Source organism: Kwoniella dejecticola, chromosome 1 (assembly GCF_000512565.2).
Source record: "Kwoniella dejecticola CBS 10117 chromosome 1, complete sequence".
NCBI classification, from domain to species: domain Eukaryota; kingdom Fungi; phylum Basidiomycota; class Tremellomycetes; order Tremellales; family Cryptococcaceae; genus Kwoniella; species Kwoniella dejecticola.
The window spans coordinates 2,818,517-2,837,954 of record NC_089301.1 but is presented as its reverse complement, the minus strand read 5'-3'; the positions used below and the strand labels follow the sequence as shown (position 1 = coordinate 2,837,954).

General features: G+C 48.7%; 5 protein-coding genes across 5 annotated transcripts; 2 read left to right on the top strand and 3 right to left on the bottom strand.

Annotated features, from left to right (window-relative positions):
• Positions 1-78: 78 nt before the first annotated feature.
• I303_101050 (uncharacterized protein) lies at positions 79-2,938 on the bottom strand (the record flags this gene model as incomplete). The annotated part of the gene is made up of 12 exons (XM_065968263.1): positions 79-478; positions 639-716; positions 809-847; positions 916-946; positions 1,084-1,263; positions 1,411-1,464; positions 1,574-1,640; positions 1,715-1,839; positions 1,907-1,971; positions 2,043-2,133; positions 2,237-2,365; positions 2,452-2,938. 12 exons carry the CDS (start codon positions 2,936-2,938, stop codon positions 79-81), a joined length of 1,746 nt encoding a protein of 581 aa, XP_065824335.1.
• Positions 2,939-4,042: 1,104 nt separating this feature from the next.
• On the top strand, positions 4,043-10,355 carry I303_101049 (uncharacterized protein; the record flags this gene model as incomplete). Its single annotated transcript, XM_018404415.1, has 15 exons — positions 4,043-4,642; positions 5,045-5,204; positions 5,361-6,050; positions 6,109-6,176; positions 6,234-6,545; positions 6,604-7,612; positions 7,667-7,770; positions 7,834-8,322; positions 8,379-8,486; positions 8,542-8,682; positions 8,733-9,127; positions 9,191-9,376; positions 9,431-9,533; positions 9,605-9,832; positions 9,897-10,355. 15 exons carry the CDS (start codon positions 4,043-4,045, stop codon positions 10,353-10,355), a joined length of 5,052 nt encoding a protein of 1,683 aa, XP_018267069.1.
• Positions 10,356-10,846: 491 nt separating this feature from the next.
• Positions 10,847-12,355, bottom strand: I303_101048 (uncharacterized protein; the record flags this gene model as incomplete). The annotated part of the gene is made up of 4 exons (XM_018404414.1): positions 10,847-10,919; positions 11,010-11,024; positions 11,138-11,221; positions 12,276-12,355. The coding sequence occupies 4 exons, from the start codon at positions 12,353-12,355 to the stop codon at positions 10,847-10,849; spliced, it is 252 nt and encodes an 83-aa protein (XP_018267068.1).
• A 682-nt stretch (positions 12,356-13,037) lies between these two features.
• I303_101047 (uncharacterized protein) lies at positions 13,038-15,814 on the bottom strand (the record flags this gene model as incomplete). Its single annotated transcript, XM_018404413.2, has 12 exons — positions 13,038-13,233; positions 13,303-14,021; positions 14,085-14,226; positions 14,293-14,402; positions 14,469-14,574; positions 14,634-14,761; positions 14,835-14,889; positions 14,958-15,059; positions 15,256-15,286; positions 15,355-15,389; positions 15,495-15,527; positions 15,594-15,814. 12 exons carry the CDS (start codon positions 15,812-15,814, stop codon positions 13,038-13,040), a joined length of 1,878 nt encoding a protein of 625 aa, XP_018267067.2.
• A 2,206-nt stretch (positions 15,815-18,020) lies between these two features.
• I303_101046 (uncharacterized protein) lies at positions 18,021-18,988 on the top strand (the record flags this gene model as incomplete). The annotated part of the gene is made up of 2 exons (XM_018404411.1): positions 18,021-18,390; positions 18,588-18,988. 2 exons carry the CDS (start codon positions 18,021-18,023, stop codon positions 18,986-18,988), a joined length of 771 nt encoding a protein of 256 aa, XP_018267065.1.
• Positions 18,989-19,438: the final 450 nt, after the last annotated feature.

Here is a 19,438-nt window from a genome sequence, read left to right as displayed (position 1 = left end):
CCAGTATGGTATGTACATAACAAAGTTTCCGCTCGAAGACCGTAAAACGTAAGACGCAGGACGGTATTTATGTTTAGGTTAGAGATTACTTCCCCCAGCTAAAAGCGCCGCCAACGCACTAATTACACTCAAAGCAGCAGAATTTGACGGCGTCACTCCGCCCGAGCTTGCGCTGGTGGCTGAGTCACTTTGAATAGCTGCGTTCGAAGTAGAAGTGGAAGTTGAAGTGCCGTTAATGGCATTTGCTGAGACACCCATTTGACCCGCTGAAGCTGACGAACTTCCCTCAACGTCCGTCCGAGCGGAAAGTTGGACAGTCAGATCATCGGCGTTGGTGGTCATATAGACGTTTTTGAGGAAACTGTCGCCCAATAACCATGTGACGTCGTCTTTGATTGTTCCAGCGGATAAAGAGGAGAGGCAGTCGCCTGTCAAGTCGTTTGAAAGAGGTTGGAATAGTAAATCGCGGACGTCGATTCTGTGCATAATATCATCAAATGTGATGGTTAGTTCGATTACCACTAGCACAAATAAGGAATTTCTGCCTCGAGCCACTTTTTCGGTTGGGGCGATGTTGGTTTTGCGTGGGTGATATTGCGGAAGGAGCGAGAGAGAAACAGAGTGAGAGAAAAACGCACTGGAATGCTACATTCCCGAATGTCATGGTCACTTCTTGGTCGATCATACATGGTATAGAGAACATTCCGCCGCCGACGCTAAGTCCATCATACCGGATCAGTCAGTCAGTCAGGCAGGCAGGCAGGCGATCGTTGGCGCAATCGTGTCCACAGTGGTTGCGACGACTCACTCGGCAGCACCGTTGATTTGAGCGTGGAACGCAGAGGCACTGTAACGATACATATCAGATATTGTCGACTTGCGATTTCGGTGATTGAGAGTGAAGAAAATACGTACTCGGCAGGAGGGGCAATCATCAGACTTGTACCTATGTATCGTCGATGATTATCAATCCATCAGTCCGACATCGGCATAAACATGAACATAAAGAAGAACGTCAAGCACATGGGGCAATTCTTCAGTTCGATAGAGGGTTAGGAACGGAAATGTTCGGGCTGGACTTGCCAGTATCGAGAATTGCCTGTCTTGCTCCAACAGCTTGTACACCATCAACAGTCACAGCGCCCATTTCCACTTGCCAGAACCCATCGTTACTCGATACTTGCAGGGTCTGGGTGGTCGATGCGTCGATTTTGGCGGTGTCGGCTTGACCAAAGACGAGTTCTCCGTTGTTCTCGCCGTCAGCTACATAAGGATATGGAAAGACATACGCGTGTGCACAGACTCGTCAGCTTAGGCTACTGTGACCCGCTCCAACCTTCGCACTGGGGTAGGAGGTTTGAACGGAAAGGGAAGAACAAGCGCGACGGAAGAACGAAAGAAGGCACTCACTCAATCTGCCTAGGGCGATACCGAGAATCGGCGATTTGATCAGACCTGTACTGGCTAGTTATTCGATAGGCGTGGAAACTCCTTGATTTGCAAGTTTCTGGAAAATATCGCCTTTGTAAGCTGCAAGATTATGATTAGATTACTGCAGAAGGAGGGGCTTGACCTACACTCAGAGCTAGGCCCATCAACCCATCGAAAGGCACGTTCTCTGCTGAGAATTGAACGCTCTCCTACTCAGTCGAATCGTGTCCAAAGCATCAGCGAAGAACCGGAACCGGAACCATTATAGGATGCGAGAGCTCACTTGAAGAGTCACTCCCATAGCGTGATTGACCAAAGTCATACCTGCTATCGTCATCGTATCGGCGGCTAAAACGCCTGCTACGGCGCCCGAACCGTATGTGACCTGGAATTGCTGTTGGGATGCCTCTATAAAGGTACAGTTTTCCCTTTGGTCAGCACTTCGTGTTGGATGCCAACGCCGAGAGGACCTCACGGAATGTGTCGCTGTTATCTGCTCCCAGGGCCGTATGATCCCCGCAATTCTGGAGGCCGCAGCTCCTGCGTAAGCAGAACAACAGTAAGCGCCTTGACAGTTGATTCTTTGCGTCCGCTTGCGACCGCACACTCACGTAGATGGGACCCAGGTGTCTGCACTCCCTGTGTCCATGAGCATCAAGAATGTTTGAGCTGGTGTACCTATTTGGATTTCGCAGAGATAACCTGTTGATGATGGATGACTTAAGCTAAGCATCTTTTCACGGATATAATGCCACTCGAGAAGATCTCAAATGGGCTAAGGATGAGGTCTTGGAATGGGACTTACCTATATCATTCGCTTCGATGATATAGTCTAGACCGCCTTGTACAAGCTCACTATCGCTGTTGGTTAAAGAGACGTCCTGTGAAGCTTGCAAAGCGACTTCGGAGAAACCATTCGCGTTGGAACCGGATGCTATGCTCCGTGTATCAGTGAATCAGTACAACATGATTCAATCGAGTCAAGAGGAGAATCGGAAACGCAATTATGTGATGGCTCACCTTTTACAGTCGCTTCAGCAGCTGCCGCAGCACCATCTCCTGTCGTACTATTCCCCTTCGCAGCTACATGCGGGACGGCACCGCCAGTGGTGCTTGACGTTGCCGAAGGAGCAGAAGCAGCAGTATCGGTAGGTCTCCACCATGCCCGTTTAGCTTCATCTCGTCGACGTTGAGGAATCGATGGAAGTGGCGCGTCGGGGATATATAACCGTTTATCCAACCGCTTAGGGTTTGACTCGACGAACCGTCTTCTTTCTAAATTGCGCGCCTGGAACTCTTCTTCGGAAGGAGGTGGAGCAAGTTTGAATTGGTGCATTCGCTTGATAGCTGCTTTTTGGTGTCGCTCGAAAGCTAGTACGGGGTGTTCGCCATCTCGAGCAGTCGGTATTTTGCGCAAAGGCAGTCGATGTAGAGGTTCCGGCTGGAGAGGAGCGGTGAAGGCGAGGAGAGGCAAGAGGGAGAAGAGAACGAAGAGGTGAGATAACATCTGAAAGCGGAGTTTTAGGTGGCCTGCACCGCGGGTTAAAGCTCAAGGAATTGTCAAAAGGAGAAGGGGGAAAAGAGATATACAGAAACGATAAGAAAACTGAATGAACGGTCGGAAAGATCAACAAGAATGTAAAAGCACGAGTAAGCAGGCCAGCTGCGATGAGAAAAAGGTAAGAAAGCGACTCTGTTAGTAAACGACAAGGGAAATTGTCAGTACTTTCTCAGGTGAGTCGGACTACCTTGCTTTATATATCGGCGGGTCAGTGAGGAAGCAAGGCCGCTCAGCGTCGTCTCCACATGCAAGTACACGGTATCTATGGCCAAGCTTTGCAGCCTGACTTGAAGACGTAGTGACATAGACGGTAGTTGAAACAGACTTTTTGCGCAGGGTTGTCATGTCTCGAAACATCCGTAACCTCGATATCTCCTGTGGTTGTCAAGGTCGATTGTACTGCACAGTCGCTCTTCTCTACTCCTCAAACATCTTCAAAGCAGCTAAGCTCGTGGAGAGAGACCTATCCAAGTCATTTCGGAATCCACATCCTTCGCTTGAAAAATTGACCTTCTGGATCCATTCGTCTGATTCTGGCTAGATTGGTCTTTGCATGATCTTTTGATGACGATGGCAAGCATGATTGTAGTTCGGTGCCTGATCGTGACCCTTACTTGGAAAAGTGCTGGAATCGGCCGCAGGTTGAATCGGCGGAGACCGCTTTAGTGCGTGCTTGTATGTTTGTATGACGATGCGATGCTGAATCGACGTCATCCAGCACGATACATATGGCTGTTCATCATCAGGTACAACTCACTCTCGTCCATAGCCGAGAAAAAAACATTAACCTTCGTACAGCATACGCAATATCCCCCATCTTCCAGCTCCTGGACTGTGAAGGTAGCTTGTCTTCAGTCCATAATCAATACGACAAGAACACCGCTATGAATCCCATCGCGATCAATTCGAAGTTCATCGGACTGTAGAGCACAAAACCTGCAGACAGACAACTCACTTCATCCGTACCTTTAAATCCCTTTGTTACCAAGTTACCGAACATTCGTATTTCTTGACTGGCGGCTACGCGAACACCTTTCCAGGCGACTCACGATGTCAACGTCTGACTCACCCTCACCGCCACCCGTGCGACAATCTGATGATGCCAATCTATACGCGCCACCCTTTCCCGAGTCGGCAGTCTCGCCTGATCAGCGATGTCCAGCTCCCAAACACCCTAACGCCGAACACCTAATAAATACCGCTGCCAAGCACGTCTTCCCCACTCATCCGGCACCAGGTGAGAACAAAGATGGCAAGGACGATAGTATTCCAGATACCGCCCAGGGGTTGAAGGAGGGCGCGAAGACGAAAGAGGATAAGGAGGAGAAACCGATAATAGGTGGTACACCGTTGGACGAATTACCTTATACGCCGGCCTTCGATATTCCCTCGTTCATGAGTAAGAAATCAGGATTGAAGCAGGTAGACGTAGATGTAGAGCCTATAACTGAAGAACATAGATTGGAAGAAGAAGAAAGACAAAGTGGCGATACTTTAAATCCGATTTCTCAAGTACAACCGAGAGGCGATGCTGCTAGTTCTTTGGCAAACTCAGCTACGTCGTTCCCGAATGACCGAAGCGGTGAAGCTAGCGCAATGTCAAAATCGCAAGTCAGACCTGGTTTTGGAGCAGGTCAAGATTTAGGCTCTGTGAGTGACACCGCTTTGCCCATGCATAAACACCGGATCCAAAGAAAGATTTGGGTTATCATCGGTTAACATACATGTTACCTGCGGTATCTGTATGATCCGTGATATCTCCTCTTCCTCCTTTGAGGTCAACCCACTCGGCCTTCCTTTGATCCGTTCATGTCCACGTAGACCCGTACTTCTTGCTTGTTTGTGCACGGTATACATCACTTTAATGCGATCCTCATGCTGATCAATTACCACTTTTCCCCTTTTCCCTTTATCCTCATCATTCATTCCACTTCGACAATCGCCATTCATACCGACGAATCCTCGTACACAACACGCCTTTACCGTGGAATGACGATGCCTGTCTCGCTTGTGTCAACCGCAAACTCTCCTGTCCACCGGTTTCGCAAAAAGGTCCGAATGGGTGCTTCAGCACTCGTATCCGCTTTAAATGCCCTGCCATGGGATGACGAAAGCTCAAGTGACGAATCCGATGAAGAAGACGGATACCCTCCTTCCGGCTCGAGGAAACAAGCGGCATCGGTCATGCAGGACAAGCAGAAGAGACCGCAATGTGAGTCAAGCTTATCTGCTTTGCCACCTTAATCTGCTCCTCCTAGACTACATCGCCATTGGCCTGCATCATTTCGCTTTCAATGTCTCCCTTGTATGTGACCGGCCAGATTGATTACTGACAACATGCCTCTTGCAACCTTCCTGCAAACAATAGTCAATCGATTAGGCTCGTCACTTCATACTATCCGACCGATGATCCAACCTCACCCAGACCAGCAAAGTTCTCAGCCCCAACGGAGTCAGACAGCTCATGCCGCCCATTCTATACATGCTCTCCGTTTCCCATTCAGGGACAACACTATCGCCCGCAGAGCGCGAAGACCGAACGACACAGAGCTATCGTACCAGTACGCCGAAGCTCAAGCACGACGATTGCGTATACAAGATCCAAGCAGTAATGTCAGCTCAGAAGGAGGCTCACCTCAGATCGACGAGTCTCGCCGATTGAGCGATCCAGTCAGCGAAACGTCCTCGATTGGTGCCCCTGCAAGAGAGATGTTGAATGAGCAGATCAGCCATGAAGAAGAAATAGGCGAAGCTGAGGAAAGAGACGAGATTGTTCGAGCGGCGGAAGCGTCTCCTGAGAAAATATCCGCACCGTCAGACTTGGATCTTGCCCCTGTGGTCAGTGAACATGAACAACAAGCGTTGAATACGGATGCGGCCCTGCGTCAACCGGAGGGCGCTAGCGAAGAGGCCATAGAGCACGATATAAAGCCAAATGAGAACGAAAGAAGACGCCTGAGGAAAGAGAAACTAGCCGAGAGGTTAATGGAAGTTTTCGGATTGGAAGAGAAGGAAGAGGTGTTGGAGGAAATGAGGTGTTGGTTATTGCGGAGCGTCAGTAAGTGCAATTTAAGCCCGATAGACTAGATGGGGAAATGCTGACGTTGCGGTCGCAGTGCTTAAGGGGTACATGTACTTGACGAAACGACATATATGCTTTTTTGCCAACATGCCTGATAAGGATGTATGTGTGCTCTCTTTGGCGAGGCGGTTTCTAAAAGCTGACCATGTCTTGCCGCAGAATCTTATTGTCAAGACTGGGCCGCTGGCCAAGAAGAATTCCCGAACCAAAATGAACACCAAGTTCTGGGTAATCCTGAAGAACGACGTCCTGAGCTGGTACGAATCTACGGCCGATCCGTATTTCCCGAAAGGCAATATCTCCTTGCAATACTGTACAAGCTGTGACGCCACGGACGAGCTTAAATTCAAAGTCAGAACAGCGGAGAAGAATTATACCTTCACTGCTGACACAGAAGCTAGTAGAGATGAGTGGATCAAAGCTATTCAAAAGGTAATGTTCAAGATACAGCACGAGGGGGAGAGCGTTAAGGTGAGCGGATCCATTGCCTAGTGGCATTCTGGACTGAATGGCTGACTTTGTGTCATAGCTCATCATCCCGTTAGAAGCCGTCTTAGAGGTTGAAAGGAGTCCGACGTTAGAATTTGCAGAGACAATCGAGGTCAAATGCGTAGATCCCGAGGACAACATGTCCGTTGAAAGCTACTTCTTTGCGTCTTTCCAGGACAACGAGCGCGCATATGGAAAGATACAGGCACTTCTTGACGAACGACCACCAATGGAATTGCCGCGAATATCCTCAGCCATTACCATCCAGCAGCCTGCTGAGTCGCTCGACGATTCTGTGAACACCATCAAGCGACCCACAGCCCCGCCGGACGGTAGTAATGACTCAGGCTTCGGTATAAAGAAGATTGGATCGGTTCTCAAGCCTTTACTGTCGCGAAGCAACGATCAGGTTAATGAAACGGAGTCGAATAAGTCCGGACTGTCGATACCTTTCTTGTCAAACCGAACTCACAAAACATCTCAAGACAGTCTCGAGACTGTCCGACACCAGCCTATTATGGAAGACGAAGTAGAATCACCCGACGAAGATTACGAAGACGGTTATCCTCCTAGACAGAGTGGGGCGCCTCCAGCGGGTATGGCGCACGACGACCACCGCAACAGCTGGGGTCCCTCTTGGATCCGTAAGCCAGCTACCAAGATCTTTGGCACTTCGCCGGGCAGCGCGTCAACGCTGGGCAGATCGCCTGAGTACCAGTACGGGCAAGGCATCTCGCGGACTTCTACGGATACCTCTAGAACAGGCCCCCAAAAGAAGCATTCGGTCACGGAGATCGTCGAGCCAGCTATGCCAAATGAGAGCGACAGCAGTGATGACGAATCATCAAGAAGACCGAGTGCTTCGTCGACTAAAAGGAGTCAGCGAGCTTCTTTCGCGTCTGATGTGTCGGGAAGCAGCCAACTGGGTCATAGCCGATCAGACTTTTCCGTGATGGAAGCAAGTGAAACAGGTCAAAGGGAAGATGAGGAGACAGCGAACAAATTCAGAGACGTTTTTGCTCTCAGCGAAAAAGAGGAACTGATAGACCGTAAGTGCCAACAAGTAAATATCTGGCTTGACGTCTGACTCCCCTTTGACGCAGATTTCCCGGGTTACCTGTTCCGAGTCCTGCCTGTCTCTGGACGTTTCTTCGTCTCGACAAATTACTTCTGTTTCCGATCGTCTCAATTGCTTTACAAGACCAAGGTACGCTCAATTTCTCACACAGATATACGAATAAAGCGGCGAGAGCTGACATTCTAAATACAGATGATAATACCCATTAAGGATCTGTATGGTCTGAAAGCTCAGAAAGCTTTCCGATTCGGACATTCAGGCCTCATAGTGGTGATCAAGGGTCATGAAGAGCTCTTCTTGGAATTCAGTTCTTCTAAGCGACGGAAGGCCTGTGTCAGACTTTTAGAAGAGAGGATGGAAGCAGTCCGCATATCCGGGGAAAAGGGAGAACCAGATCAAGCCGACATAGAAGCTAGAATAATGGAAGATTTAGACGAGTCTCAGCCGCTGGAATCACGACTCAGCACAAGCAATGTTCCTCCCGTTTCACCTTCTCCGCTCTTCGGATCCACGACTTCGACTTTCCTGGAGTTCAAGCCTGAACCAATGAAGGTCACGTGTCTTACCATAGGAAGTCGAGGTGATGTCCAGCCGTATATTGCCTTGTGCAAAGGACTGCAAGCAGAAGGCCATTCGACTAGGATAGCTACGCACGGAGAGTACAAAGACTGGGTTGAAGGCGTAAGTCTCAACTTATCGGCCAGACTTGAAAGAAGCTGAATGTCCGAATCGCGCAGCACGGTATCGAATTCGCCAGTGTCGGTGGTGACCCTGCTGAACTGATGCAGATGTGCGTCGACAATGGGATGTTCACCGTCTCCTTTCTAAAAGAAGGTTTGCAGAAGGTACGCTCGACCGCCTGCCGTCGTTATTATAGCAGCTGACAATTGGTATTCGCAGTTCCGAGGCTGGCTGGATGATCTCCTCACTTCCTCCTGGGAAGCATGCCAGGGATCAGACCTTTTAATCGAGTCCCCAAGCGCTATGGGCGGTGTTCATATCGCCGAAGCGCTCAGAATACCCTACTACAGGGCTTTCACCGTGAGTGAAATGGGAACGTTAGGAGAACTTTGCTGAGTCATATAACACAGATGCCATGGACGAGAACTCGGGCTTATCCGCACGCATTCGCTGTCCCCGAGCACAAGCGCGGCGGTAGCTACAATTACATGACGTACACCATGTTCGACCAGGTCTTCTGGCGAGCAATCTCAGGACAGGTCAACCGATGGCGAAGACATGTATTAGACATAGAATCAACTACATTTGAGAAATTAGAACAACATAAGATCCCTTTCTTGTACAATTTCTCGCCATCGATCGTACCTCCACCGTTAGATTGGACCGAGTGGATTCACGTCACTGGATATTGGTTCCTCGAGAATGCCGATGAAAGTCAAGCCAACGAGAAGAAATGGACGCCGCCCGAAGGTCTTGTTGACTTCATCGAGGGTGCCCACAAGAATGGAAAGAAGGTGGTTTACATGTCAGTCGTCGTCTCTTCGCTCCTGCCGCATAAATGCTTACTGGCACCAATGTTTGGCTTTAGTGGGTTTGGATCAATTGTTGTCTCTGATCCTGAGGAGATGACCCGATGCGTAGTCGATGCTGTCGTCGAAAGTGGAGTCTGCGCAATTCTGTCTAAGGGGTGGTCCGACAGAGGATCGAAATCAAAGGGTGATGATACGGGCGACGAAAAAGGTGCAGACGGGGTCAAATATCCTCCTGAGATCTTGTGAGTCTATATTGATTATTGCGCGTTCTTGCCTGACTGACCTTTTTGGTCCAGCTCAATCGATTCAATCGATCATTCTTGGCTCTTCCCTCGGATCGACGCGGCTTGTCATCATGGTGGTGCCGGGACAAGTGGAGCAAGTTTCAGAGCTGGTATCGTGAGTTCTCTGATGGCTTAACGGAGGAGACACAAAGGGATCGAGCTGAAGTCTTCTTTGCCACCCTTCAGCCAACAATCATAAAACCGTTCTTCGGTGATCAGGCGTTCTGGGCTGAACGAGCTGAATCACTCAATGTCGGATCGGCCATTCGAAAACTCACCTCCGAAGCGCTTGCTGAAGCACTCATCAAAGCGACCACCGATGCCAAGCAGATTGCCAAAGCTAAGATTGTAGGTGAGATGATCAGGAGAGAGAACGGTGTGGGCAAAGCGATCGAAGCGATCTACCGTGATTTGGTAAGCTACCCGAACTTTTCTCATGTCCCGAAAGGCGATAACTTACCATCGGTGGTTTACACAGGAGTATGCCAAGTCGATCATCAAGCCTTTACCTGGTACAGAGGACAAGGCTTTAGACAAAGTGACATCCCTCTTGCATACGGACAACATTGTTCCCTTCAGATCCCGATCCCGATCGAAATCCTCACCTTCCAAATCTGATTTGAACCCAGACACGGACACGCAATCTTCATCTGACGATGTGGATCGCGATCGAGATGTTCACGCGAGCGATGATGGATGGTCAGTGGTTTCAGGACACGATAATGGGAAGCAATCGCGGTCCAGGAATAGTTCAGTCACGCAAGTGACAGAGAGCAAGCCGTCCGGCGTAGGAGTGATTGGCGGGATCGTCAAGGGGAACGAGTTGATCAGTGGACTGGGTAAAGCGCTACCGATTTCGAATCCCTTTACTATCAAGAAGAAAAAAGATCACAAATCCGCGGGAGGCGATGAGGCGGCAGACATTGTGACCAATTAGCAATTAGACCAATGAGAAGTATAGATCGAGACGAGGATTGAGAGTCGCCGATAGGGATTCTTGCAAGACACACCACACTGTAACATATATATTGCTTTTGGCCTTTACTTGTAGCGATTGATCATTATTTCTTCTACTCGTATATTCGTATACTCAATCTTTTAAATAATTTCGCCTGGATTAGAGGTGAGATGAGGTTGTTGTGATTAACTCGTTCTTCCAAACGATGACTTATAATTTCCCTTGGCTTTTCATCAGACATCGCATGTATCCATGTATAAAACACGGTCAGCTCGTGGACAACGGATACCAGACAATCCACATGGCTAGGCCCGGAGGTGATTTCGGAATATGCATGCTTCAATCCAAGTGAAAAAATCTACATGTCACCTATAAACTCGTAGAGCTTCATGAACGAAGACGAGTTTGAATCAGGCTGCAGGGAGGATACCCCAAAGGAGTGAATGAGATGGGATGGAACAGGTTGTGATTTATTCGTCATCGGCAGCAGCTTCGGCGGCTGCTTTTTTCTGGCGTGCGAGCTGCTTCATACGTCTCATGTAGCTGCGGGGGTTCATGGATTCGTCAGTAAAAACATTGTTGGCATTTGGCATTCGTGTTCTTTGTTGTGAAGTTGGTAAGATCAAAGCTTACTCGTCGTATTGACACCTATTCAAAGTAGAAACCATATTAGCGGTCAAGTCTCACGATTTACGAGTAAATAACGCAGACGCTTATAGGTTGAATAGCGTTGAACGGAGAAGAGAAGAAACTCTGCTCACTTCTCATAGCCGTGTCGCTCGTCTTCGCATTTCCAAGGCATGTATAATGTTTTATGTCGACAGACGTTCAAGGGGATTAAGAGGCTACGTGGACAAGGTAACATGGTGGGGCGTCAGCTTCTGATCCTCTGATACGACCTCGTCCCGAACATCAGGATGAATCTGGTCATGAGATGATCAACGGGATTATCGCGATTCAACAGCTTGTTCAGCATCAACAGCAACATCGCTAGGAAGCGTGATAAACGGGAGAAATTGAACGTCAGAGCTCCCTCGCTCGTCATCTCTCCATCCGTCATCCCCAGGCCATCTAGTCAGATCTTCTGCCTGCGCAATTTTTGCCTTTCCCTTCCCATGACCGTAACCATCACACAAGGTAAAGGATGATACCGATGCCCTGTCCATCCGGTCTTCCTGCAGACCTCCATCCGCTCTTCCTGCAGACCAAGTGAGACATGTGCTTCTCTTCCTTTTTCAGCTTCCACCTTCCAAGCGTTCCTTGTTCCACCAGCACGTTCTTGACTCATAGACTGGCCGAGATGGATATTGTCAAGATGAACTATCCTCGCGCATCTTGTCCTGAGATCTGCTGGTCCTACCGAATGTTGCGCACAGCAAATTCACCATCCTCCGTGTACACCTCATCCTCGTCCTCCTCATACTCCATGTGGCCTGACTAACAGCTTCTTGTACTCCAATGGACGGCCGCGTACACAAGTTCTCCCACTCCTCGAATACCGCAAGAATATGAAAATCTCTCTATGTCGTGAATCTCAAGGTCCAGCGACATCCTGCGTCCATGAAATCTCCTGCTTTCTGAAGCTCTTGATACCTCTTGTCTTACATCTGAAGACCTTTCACCGGCTCCCTAACTCTTCGACTGAGTCTGCGCTCTTGTCCCACAGATTACCTTCCTGCTCATTCCTTCTTGCAAACAGCTCGCGATCGCGATCCAATGACCGCTGACTATAAGTCATTGACCACGAAGAGGAATCCAATCTTGCCTGACAAGACCCTGGTCTTAGAACACAGATAACAAGGTAGTCGTTCCACAAGCATTCAAACTCAATTCCGTCTCAGTCCGGGCAAACGCCAATCCCGTCTTCGACCCAGATTGGAGACTCGAACTCTAACTCACGCTGAACATTGATCCCGCCATCCTAGAGGTACTCGAGCAGCTTCCAATTCGCCTTGCGATGCCGTCGTCGAAGAAGTCATGCTGAGAGAAGGGTTACGTCCGGATGAGGTGTGAGAGTTGGGGTTGATGTTTCAATATCCTCAAACGTCGGGGGAGTCCTGTTCGAAGCCGACTTTACTGTCTGATTGAGGCGTGTGGTTCGAGCTCAGATAGGACGAGGGTAAGGATGAAGATGATGCTGCTTTCGGAGCAATTCTGATGATCACACTCTGATATGATAACATTACTCGTATGCAAAAGGTCCATTCTGACAGGCTAAGGCTTGAGGATGCTCGTCCAGCTCGAAAGCGGGATCAAATCCACGCGAGCTGGCCTGCATAGACACGGAAATTATCCAATGTGGCATTTTTACGATGATGGCTGGGTGCGAATGAACGATAAATGAAGATGCCAGCTAGCAGTGTGTGCATTGGTAAGCAAAACCAAGGTCTCCGTGACATATATACACTTATGCCAGTAGCTGATGATATTGATGTAGGTCTATGAGATATCATATGAAATTATAAACATGCGCGATCCGACTTCCACTGGACATCGCTTAATCTACTTAACCCATCAGACAAACTCGCTTCTATCACTTCCTCACAATCCTCAACAAAGCAATCTATCTAATCTATAAACATCCTGATCTTCCACACGTACTGCATTAAGTCAGATTTGACCCTGATTCTCTGCATGATGCGTCCAAGATGGCGTTAGCGCTTAGACTCGTCGAGAGGCCTCGACTCCACCAGTAGTGTCATCGGAGTAAGCGGTCTCCTCGCTAGTTCTGTTACCGGCGAGATCCTTGCCATCGACGGCGTTCTGCGATCGGGTGAGCTTGATGTCTTTGGTCAAGAACACACAGAAGATAGGCGGGAAGATGGCGACGATGGTAGCTCCGAGAACAAGCTTAAACCTGCATTCCAACATGTATGTTTAGCGATATCAATCTTTGCAAACGATAGAAGCTAGGCATCAGACTTACATAACACTTTGATAAGCTTCAATTGCACCAAGTCTGATGGGATCGTTGATGGGGAAGGTAGCGATTTGAGTGATGGAACCGTAAAGGTCAGCCAAAAGGGTGGCGTTGGTAGTCGGCACATGTTTGGCAAGGGCAGCAGGCATGTGAGATGACCAGATTTGAGCAGCGGCAGCGGAACCGGCTGAGTTTCCGATTTCGGTGATCAAGAGCACCATAGCGGTGACGGTGGCAACATCGTAGTGCGCGACAGCAGCTTGAGCGGATACCTGGATAGCGATGGCAGCGAAACCACCACCGAGACCTTGAAGGACTTGACACATGACCAATTCGGCGGTGTTTCCAGAGGCAGATCGAGCTTTAAGCATGAGACCACAACCGATTAATCGGACGCAGAGACCAGCGAAAAGCATCCACTTGAATCGTCGAGTGAAGTACATGACAATACCACCGGTGATACCGAAGATGGTGAGGGCGAGCGATTGAGTAGCGGAGTAGTAGGTCAAGTCTCGGTAAGACCAGGTTTGAGTAACGTAAACGTAGGAGTAGAGGTAGGTGTATTGGAGGTAGAAAGACACGAAATCGGTGAAACCGATCAAGCATGCACCCAGGATAGGTCCTCGTTTGAGCCATCTCATGGGGACCACAGGTCGTCGAGGAACTTTCCATTCGTATACAAGCATAAGAGGGAAGAGTATGGCTCCGATGGTGACCATGGCGATCTATCATGATGTCAGGATCGTGAGCTGAGGGTTATGAAGAAACTCAAGTGGTGTCGCGCTCACCATACTGGCGTTGTGCCATTGCCCTTTGGCAGCGGGTGCGAGACCCAGAGGAAGAAGGATGAGAGCGAGGGAAGCAGCGATTAGGATAAGACCGGCAAGGTCCATCTCCAGGGCGGCGTCTCTGATGACCACGGACCATGGTCTGATGCAACAGCAAGATAAGTCAGTCGTCGTACTTGACAGAAAATGCTGAATGAGAGACACTGACTTTCGAGCATTAGGAGATGCCTTCGCGACGTCCATCTTCTTGGCTTTCCACTGGGCCCAGAACAAGGTGACGATGATGGGAGCAAGAGCGACCGGAACGAGAATGGCGAACTAATCCGCGTATGCAAAGGTCAGGCCCATCCATAGAAACTCGATTCAACGATCAAGTGAACTCACCATAGCGTAACCCCATCTCCAGTTAGGCAAGATGCCTTCAGCAATCTCGGCAGACACGAAGTTGTTGATGATGAAAGGTGCTGAAACAAGACCGGTAACGAGACCTCTGTATAGCCCAAGTCATGTCAGCAAGGCAACAAGGGAGAAAGAACGTAAACGACGGACCTCCATCGCAAGTTGGTCATATCGGCGATAACAATTTGCTGAAGCATCTGAAGACCGGTGTAGCCGAAGGAGTAGAGCACTTGACCACCGGCGATCTGGTTAACGTCGTTGGCAGTGGCAATGACGATCTGGTAGAGACCATCATCTGCGTCAGCAAAAATTTAGTCGTGCGAATGCTGATTCAAGTAGGGGTGGACTCACGTATCCGACGACGTAAAGGACAGTGACGATGACGAAGGTCTCAGCTCGACCGATACTAAGGGCGAGAAGCAATCCGAGATTCAGCACGTGCAGGTGGGACCAAGGAGCTAAAGGTTGACTTACACATCGGCAAGTTTGGCCATAAGAGGTTTACCGACAGCAATAATGATGGCGTTGGCGGTGGACATGGTGCCTGAGACCGAGTGTTTGAGCACGGACGAGGTCCTGCAAAGGGGAATGAGTTAGCTTTGTGACGCTTTGATCGGCGATCGCGTTTCGTATGATTCGGCCGCGTCCACCCGACCGATCACATCCCATCAATGATTAGGATGGGGATTACGGCAATTCGCAAAGACACCCAAAGGACGGGAAAGAGGGTGGGGGGACAGGGAATCGGGCAAACGTGCAGACGTGCACTTACGCGTAAGAAAGGTATTGCCATGTAGTGACACCTATGTAACGTTCACGTCAGCTCTGTGTGTCACTCCTGGACCTCGACGCCCAGTGAAGCGATGCTTACCATCAAGGGAGTAGATGTAAGAGGAGAGAGCGATACTGCGATCAGGAGGAAGAAGGTCAGTCGAGTCATATTGATTGCATGATCGGCAGCCCGGTCTCGGATGCGATGCGATGTGATCCGCAAATAGTCTTTTGACTTACCCTCCAAACAAGAACCATTTTGAGGTTGGTCCCCTGCAGCCATGACCGTGAGGTCAGCATTGACAACATGTACGAACGTGGACATGTATGTGGACTCACCAGACAGCTTGCAGAGCTTCTACTTTAGCGACACCCGCCAACATGTTGGTCTGGGACGAGGCATCATCGTAGAACTCTGGGTTCGGATCGGTACCGTAGAGATTCTCAGGTAGGTGAGAGGCATCAGGTCGGGTCTTCTTTGATTCTTCGTTGGACGTTCTGGGATCCGAAGGATCTTCGTCGAATCGACGGTGTTGCGATAGTTCTGGTAAGGCAGACATGTCTGACGGGGCGAAATTCCTTATCTCTCAACAGTCAGAGAAGGAAAGATGAGATGAGATAGGATGAGAGAAAGGAAGAATGAGAAGGATACAGAAGAAAGAAGGGGACGATGGGGATATCGTATCTGATAAAATGATGATCTAGTCTTATACGCTAAATTGATGGAGAGCAAAAAAATGCATTTCAAGTGGAGTGACGTTTTTTGGGTGTTGTTTGTAAGTGCCATTCATTTTTCAGAAAAATGCTCCGATGTTCACCAAGAAAAGTAATTCTAAATAAGGTGAATAGGGTAAAGTTTACCCATCCAACTGATTTTCCCTTTACCGATTAAGGGAAAAATGGGACATGTCCTTATCTGATACGCTTGACTTACTTCACTCTTCCTCATTGGAAAAACTTTCGGAACCTATCCTCACTTTTTCGGAACCTATACTCACTTTTTCAGTAGAACTGGACGTCCACGTCTACGCCCTTCTTACACCCATCCCGGTGGCTGCCCCGATAGTGTTGGGATGAGTCAGATCCAAGGAGAAAATCGGGTTGATCGAGATAGAAATAGCTTAAGCATACTGCGGACCTCGTCGGACATTTTCCCTTTCGATTTTCTTTTCGGGTGGGATCCCCGAAGGCCTTTTTCTTTTTCTGACTTTAGTAAATCAAGTCTCTGCATTTCAAAAGCCGTGCAAGTCGGACAGACTGAGGGTGTAGCGAAGGCAGCCTCTCTTACTTACTGGATCTACCGAGGTTTTCAGCGTTATACATGCATGCATGCCAAGAGCTCGGTTTCGGAGAGGGAGCAAAATTTTGCTCCCCGCTATAGAAGCCTAACGATGTCATTTCGTTATTTCACCATGAATAGCATCGCGATCATCGATGAAGAAGGTGGGCTCCAACAGACGACCGGACCCCGTGAGCTTGATAGGATGATATCGTACCTTTCTCACGGAAGGCCAAAACACCAAGCGCATTACTTAGTGACGAACCCACTTTTTTTATCAGATACGAAATTTTGTAGATGTAGTACTCGAGTAGTGAGTTTAGCTTGAAATCGTGCTCCACAGAGAACGAGGTATTACGGCATGCGTATACCTTTTCCAAATTTCTCTTCTGCATTTACTTCTTCACCCTAGTAGTGAAGACTCATTCTGGTGCGCGTTGACAGAACCTACTCCACCTACTCAATGTATCGTCGGTGGGAAGCGGAACAACATCGGGTCGTTTCAGGGGCCATCCGCCTTGTAAGCTTCTTCTCAGGCAAGTGATCGTAAAATAACCTCAAATGATCGTCGGCCGAAATTGCTTTACCAAGAAGCATAAAACATGCGACACGAGAACAAAAAGGATTCTTGAGGAAACGAACACGCGGTAACGTCGTCGTCGTTCGTTGATCAGGGACGAATAACCCATAACAGGAAAGAAAGGTTCTCGCTCCGATCAACAGCAGTAAGGATTTTCGTTACGAGCCTTACTGTGAGATTTGGAAATGGATCAAACACCGCATAAACCTTGGTACGGCTGCAGCCTGCCACCCTGATGGGGGATTGTACCCATCTGAGCTTAAATACTTTGTGCGAGTGTGAACGCGGAAGCGATGCGCAGAGCAAAGTGAAGCAGAACAGAACAGAGTAGAGTGAAGTTTTTCCGGTGGTGCTCGTATAATGAGACTTCCCGAAATCCAAGGATTTTGAACAAGTGCTTCGACTCGCTTAAGTTAAAGTAGAGAAACAGCCAGCCGGTCGCAAGCAGGCCAAATATCAACTCTTTGAGGATTGTCGATGTCCTTCCGAGTCTAGAATCGGAACTGATCGACATTCCATGGATCTAGCTCAACCGAGCCAAGCCAAGCCAAAGTCAAAGCCATCTTACCGAGCTGGATAAACTACTTAACGAGCATCTTGAAACCTTTAAACTCGGGATGGCGTTCTGTTTTTTTTTCTTCGCGCCAGGGGAAATTGCAAGAGGGGAGAACAAAATCGGATAACGTAATAATCGATGTTAGATTTTGAAAAGCTGCACATGTATCCCGCGTGGTCAACACGCGCACAAATCAGCTGAAATTGTTGACAAGTCGTTTCGGTTGATACGTTGCCTGAGATGGGTCTGGGTGATGGCCATAAGAGACATTCGTCTTAACATGTAGACGTGGGCATTTGAGGCACCACTAAGTCCGACGAACCATAAGGTAATCAGGCGCCATTCAGCGAGATGGTCAGATTCAAAAACCGTTATCTCCTCATGGAATTTCTTGTCCCCTCGACATTCTCCTCGAATCTCAGCGTCAGCCCCACCTCTCGCGATGACCTCCGACTGACCGAGGAGGAACGTATGAATATCGATATCGATGGCGACCCTGAACACTCCTCAGACGACGATGATGACGGCGATGATGATGACGATGACGGCTTAGACTTGATGCCAATACCGAAGGCCCCATTTCTATTATCGACAGCTCGACCTTCTTTGGGACTAGGCGACGAGGCCGCGAGCCAACAAGCGATATATAAAGCTATCAGAGGGGCGATACAGGATGTGTTTGGGGATGAAGGTTGGGCGAGGGTAGCTTCATCTTTTCGAGGTGAGTCGTCCTAATTTTTGCGTCGGTGCACGTTTCTCGCTCGATGATCTGCGCGACAAAGGATTTTGGCCTGGAGGGACGAGATGCCTTGAACCTCATTTATCCTATTGTCGCTCATTCACGCCCCTTTCTTAGGGCAAAAAGCTCACAGAAGGTAATCGCTGACTCCAGCATATGTGAAAATCCCTTCGTGGCAGTGATATACCATTCCCCACTTACAACCCTGACATTCATCCGAATCGCTAGACCATATTATCGCTTAATATGGTCAGGTCTCACTTTCCTCACCTCCCTTGGACCCGGATCCGGATCCGGTTCGAAGAACAGCGGTGTCGGTGCTAGTGTCAATGTGATCCCCCGTGTGATCGGCGTATCGGGCACGATCAAGAAGATGCAGAACAAGGGAATAGCGTATCATCGATTAATTATCGCTAGGATGATCACTCATTCAGCCGCAGCCTCACTCTCAAGCTCAACCACTCAAGGTGGACAAGCACAAGAGGGTCAAATGAGGTTGGGCGGTGGGAATGAACCTGGTCGATTGGAGAAAGAAGGTCAGAGGGAACGGGAAGATATAAGTAGATTAGACGAGGCTTGATTAACGATCTTCAAGATAGGATACGTCAAATAATACTCAATACTCAATACTCAATACTCAATACTCAATACTCAATACTCAATACTCAATACTCAATACTCAATACTCAATACTCGATACTCAATACTCAATACTCAATACTCAATACTCAATACTCAATACTCAATACTCAATACTCAATACTCAACACTCAATACTCAATACTCAACACTCAATACTCTTAAAGGGCTGCTACATCGCAATTAGCATTTAGACTTTTGTTGTATATCCTTAGAAATGTACTTGTACTCTTTCTGCATCAACCTTCAAAGCCATCAGCCATCCAGTCGGAGCGTCAGACACAATGTGCCCTCACACCGAGATACTTCACACATCACGTACATCATATACATCCCCCTTCTCGCTTCGGACGACCTATGAACTGAGACCCACCAGATACCAAAAGAAAGA